The sequence below is a fragment of the Malania oleifera genome, chromosome 2 (genome assembly GCF_029873635.1).
Source record: "Malania oleifera isolate guangnan ecotype guangnan chromosome 2, ASM2987363v1, whole genome shotgun sequence".
NCBI classification, from domain to species: Eukaryota; Viridiplantae; Streptophyta; class Magnoliopsida; order Santalales; family Ximeniaceae; genus Malania; species Malania oleifera.
The window spans coordinates 24,618,351-24,623,808 of NC_080418.1; the positions used below are offsets into that span (position 1 = coordinate 24,618,351).

Below are 5,458 nucleotides of genomic sequence, written 5' to 3' on the forward strand. Positions count from 1 at the left end.
TTCATTCATATCCTATTTTATTCCATAAATTATTCTTAAATTTTGATATACATTGTCGACCCACAACCTAATAGCTTAAACTTTTAAGTAAAGTGATAATCTAACATGATATCAAAACTAGTTACTCTAGTCTTATTGCCCGCATTTATATTTAAAAAAATTATTATATTCTCTATAATAGATGTTATTTATCGTGTGTTTATCTCTTCACGTATTATCAAAGTTTGTATTGATCTGAAGGGCAGGATCAAAGTTTGAAGCCTTACTTGATTCCAATTGCAATAGCAATAGCAGCGGCAGAAGTCCTTCTAGGCCAGAACCATTTCAAGATCATACAACTTAAAACCCCCAGAGCATAAAATTAACACTCCTGGTATAACAGTATACACAAAATGAACGACAAGTGACAACTCAAACTGCACTACATTCCTAGTGCACAAATCTCACCCACAAGCAAAAAAAAAAAAAACGTACAGCTTGAATCAAAACACATTCAATCCAAAAGCAACCAGAGAATTCTTTTCTTGGCAAGCAACGTGATCCAGCCATCTATGGAGGATTTCTGGAACTCCTTCACCTAAATTTCTTCAGTTCCAAATTTACCAGCAAGCTGTTCATTCAATTCCTCCTCTTCACCAAAATCACTGCCGCTGGTCTTGCTCCGGCCACCTTTTCCTTCACTGCACTCTTCTTTCACCAGCCCATAGCTCACAGAAACCTCTCTCCACTCCCTCGCTGCAGATAAGTACTGGTGCCGTCCCAGGTACCGTTTCAGCTCGATCCGAAGATTGTGAATTGGCTGCCATTTAGATTAATCCAAAGCCAAATATGATCAAATGAGTAAAATTGAAATCATTCCAAAATGCATTGTGAATAAGTTTCAAGATCATTCTTCTTTAGAGAATTCTGAAGGGAAAAATGTTATACTAAATTCTCATCAAGAACTCAAAACCTCGGCTTTGGATTCGAAGGCGAGTCGGAAGAATGCTGCTGAAGCGAAATGTTTGCCCCCGGTTTCTGCCAATTTAATCTGCACGAGCCAATATGATGAAGTCTCGAGCTTATCGAACCGGCATTTGCTGCATCTCTCTGCACTGTGGTACGGTGTGCTTGAGTTCCTACCCTTCCTTGTACAAGGAGATTGTACTGGAGTTCTGGGCACGACCTTGTCTTCCTCCTGCGAGTTCTTGGAGCGATTTCGTGCAGCTTTTTCAGGGAAACAAACACTTTTCTTTCTCAATCTGGCTGTGGGCTTTTCAGGAGATTTCTTTGAGATTGTGCCTCTGCCCTTATCAGGGGACTTCTGTTCAGATGCATCATCATTTGTTTGAGTTAGTCCTCTGCTTTTTTTGGGCGATTTTTGTCCTTCTGAAGCCTCATCCATATTAACTCTCTCTCCAGTATAAGCGACAGATACCTTCTCCCCTGCCTCAACCCTTGTGCTTCTGCCACCAGTCTGCCTTACAGATTTCTCATCGGCAGCGTCTGTTCTCGGAACCGCCTTCGTCGGCTTGTCAAGGGATCGTTTTCCGGCGACATCAGCCTTAGGATTTGTGCCTGTAATTTTACGAAACGATTTGTTTTCGCCTCCCTCGGTCGTGGCGATAACTTCTCTGGCTTCAACAGGGAATTTCTCTTCTCCTGCCTTGGTCCGGGGAGTCTGACTGCCGATTTTACCTGCGGACTCTGTTTCTACAGGTTTAGCCATGGGCATTTTAAGGGGCGATTTCTTTTCATCAACCTCGGTGATGGGAGCAATTGCTTTGGCATTGTCAGGGGGTTTCTTTTCAAAATTATCGCCAGCGGGATTTTCTGCTTGACTCTCTTCAGGGGATTTCCTCTGATCGCTCTCAGTTGCAGGAATTACTGCATTGTTGGATGCTGACAGGGTTGCTTCGGATGAATCACATTGTTTTTCGGAAAGCCCAGTTGGTGGTTTCTTCACAAGCTTCTCGATTGCAGGTTTTACTAGAACATTTGTGGTTCGAGTGGTGCCGAAAACTCGCTTTTGACTGAAACACAGAGCAAGGATGAAATTCAAGAAGACGAAAAGGGGAAAGATGAAATAACAGTGAACACCTACCTGCGAATGGGATGATCCTTGGAGTTATGCTTCCGTGTTTCGGCAATCCAGTGGCTAGTTTTCGGTTTCAAAGACAGCGTTTTGCCTGATTTCCAAAGCGATATTCAAAAATCTCATAAGCAGTTAAATATAGGAAACTGAGATTGGCGAAAACAGAGAGCGTACCTGGAAATGAATTGGAACGAAGATCCATGACGAGAGACAAAACTGGGTATAAATTGGTGGGGATTGGAGATTCGTAAAGGTTTGAAATGCTTTGAAACTTGAAGAAAGAACAGTGTGTTTTTGCTTCCCCTGTTTTTTTGAATAACAGATAGGCAGAGGCGCGTGTAATTTCAAGTTTGAATTGGGTAAGGGCGGCAACAGGTTCATGGTGGCAGCCTCGGAGACATCTTGCTCCAAATGGCCCACTCCAAATTTTGGGCCGGCCCATGGTCTCCACCAGCCCTTTGGGCCCTACTTTTCTTTTCTTTTTCTTTTTCTTAAAAAAATATTTTCTTTTATTTTTTTAAATGTCACGTTTGGCTAACTAGCCTGCCATTACCCATGGTTTAATATGAGTTAAACAAGTGCAAGCAAGGAGCCATCAAAGAAGCCTAGTCCCCATTCTTATCAATTCAAATCAAACTATTCACATTCGATACAACTCCAAAAGATTAACTCGGGTCTTTAAGAGGTATTTGAACGTCAATGAACTAATGCATTCCGAACATGTCCGAATGAAGAGAATACAAAGAGCCAAATATAGGCCCACAAACCACTCACTGAACACTTTTCGTATATATTATAGATGATTGCTACTAGATAATATTGACAATCGAATTGAAATATTTTAATGTTGATTTATTTGGTCTTTAAAATTTATAAGTTAGAAGTTAGAACGAGTTTGAGCTAGTTTAGGTCAATCTAAATCTTTCTAATTTGACCTATTTTATTTTATTTTGACAAGAATTTTTTTTATTTATTATTTATTTTATGACACATTAATAACTTGATAAATTAATACAAAGTTAATGGTGATAATATGGTTATATTTGAAGAAAAGCAGCAGTAAAAGCTTATGGATTGGGATTTTTTATCAATTAAAAAAGTTTCTTTGGACTAGATTTAAGAGAATCAAATTCATGCAACTCCTTTTCAAAGTTTCAACATAAACTCTTTAGTATAAAAGTACAACAATAAAAACCATGGGAATGTTTTATATAGAATGCAGGGTTTGCAATTTAAATTTATTTTAACTATGTTTGATTTTAAAAATTTATGTTATTTCATATTCGTATTCGTGAGAGAGAGGGTATGATTTAAGAAAATTTAAAAATCTTTGGTTACGTTTTATTTGCAAAATATCTATTCCCAAGAATAAATTTGTTTTATTAGGTCAGTTATAATTAGCTATATATTTACTATAAAGAAAATAATAATGTGAAACACTTTATGAGTTTATAATAAGGAATATGTTATTTATGGCTCTTATACTTTTATTTTTAGAAGCAAAGAAGGAACGAAGAAAAACATGAAGGGGGAGGGGGGGCAGCACAGCAGGACTGGTCAACGAGGGGCCTATGCTCGTCGACAAGGGAACACCATAGGTTCGTCAACGAAGGTTCTGAAGCTCATCGACGAATAATTACTAAGAGTAGGAATTTTCAAATTTTTGGCATCGTCGACGAGAGTCTTGTATTCGTCGACGAAGGGTCTTCTTGGTCTCGTCGACGAGGCCCTGTGTTCGCCAACAAGAGGCGCCTGGACTGTGGCAGTTTTTTCTAAATTTTGAATTTTTGAACGTTAAGTGGTTGGACAAACGGGGGGAAACCTCCAAAAAACTTCTATATATGTCATCTGGGCATATTTTGACAAGAGAGATGATCGTTAGAGAAGTGTATTGTGTACATTTTGATTTCCTAAGTGAAATTTGTGTGTCATTGCTTCCGTGGATGTAGGCTTTGCCGAACCACGTAAATCTTTGTATTGATCTTGTTCTAGTTGTGTGTGTGTTATTTACATTTCCTTCTTATTATTTATTCCACTACGTATCTGTAACGACCTGCTTAATTTATCATATAATAAAACATATTTAATAATAAAGTCAACCTGAACTGATGGGTAACGAAGACACATGTCATACACAGCGGAACCTAGGCAGCAGTATATATAAATCAACATTCTCATAACCACAAAATACAAATACCAGAGTCAACTACATTCCAAAATATCTGTGTTTATATACAATCTCCAAAAATACAAAATGCATATCTATATATCTAGGAACCCACCACACAAATCTACTGTTCCTAGATCAAAATTTACCCTCTAAGTAGGGTATTATCACACTATCTCAACGGCGGCCTCGATCCGCCAGTCTTTTTAGGTTTCCTGAAAATTATTTAAGTTCGGGAGTGAGACACTTCTTATTAAGGGAAAATAAATTAAATACAGTTGTGTGACAACATGAATATTTGGTGCTATCATACATATACATTACATTTCATATGCTGGAAAACATACATCATAACATGCTGAATAATCATATACTTTCATAATTTCTAATCATTCATAGTGATCATGAAATATCTTATATATCTGATAATATTGAAATTTACCCATAATGTGTAGTTAGCTGATGTCATGTATTACCCTTCATGACGGGTTGTGCAGCCCAAAAGCGGGACCCAACAATGGCTGGCCGACCACTCCCGAGTCAAAAATGTCTGTAAGTACGATGGGCCCGCCACACCCTGGTCCGGACTGCTAAGTGGACGTCTACAACTCTACACTGAAAGTCACATTGTGTAACAACCTAGAAAATATTCATATTTAAATATTGAAGAGAGAGGAAAATAGAAATAAGAATAGAAAGAAGCAGTAGACTTCGTCAACGACATCGCATTTTGGAGATAATAATAATATCAAGGAATTGTCAGAATTCGTCGACAAATACAGGGCTTTGTCGACGAGTGCATACGGAAACTCGTCGACAAATACAGGGCCTTGTCGTCGAGTACATAAGGAAATTCGTTGACGAATACAGGGCATCGTCGATGAGAAAATACCGAGAGGGGGTATGGAGCAGCCTAAATTTCGTCAACGAATACAAGGACTCGTCGATAAATTTAATGAAGGACTTGTCGACGAGATAACGTGTCTCATCGATGAATCTGACAGTATAAATGGAGGGAAACCGAGATTTTTACTCATTTTTAGCGCTCCACTCTCTCTCCTCTCTCTCTCTCTCTCTCTCTCTCTCTCTCTCTCTCTACGAATCCTCTCCCTTCTCTCTTCGATTCCGGCCCCACCAGTCACCGGATCGATGATTCAAAGCTACCACGATGCTCCTGGCGGAATTCTCTACAAGTTTGTCGGAGCAGATCGTCGGGA

General features: G+C 38.9%; 1 protein-coding gene across 1 annotated transcript; it reads right to left on the bottom strand.

The window, feature by feature from the left end:
- Positions 1-309: 309 nt before the first annotated feature.
- Positions 310-2,390, bottom strand: LOC131148804 (uncharacterized). The gene is made up of 4 exons (XM_058098731.1): positions 2,249-2,390; positions 2,084-2,168; positions 953-2,012; positions 310-799 (listed from the first exon to the last, which is right to left on the bottom strand). Exons 1-4 carry the CDS (start codon positions 2,274-2,276, stop codon positions 578-580), a joined length of 1,395 nt encoding a protein of 464 aa, XP_057954714.1. The 5' UTR covers positions 2,277-2,390; the 3' UTR covers positions 310-577.
- Positions 2,391-5,458: the final 3,068 nt, after the last annotated feature.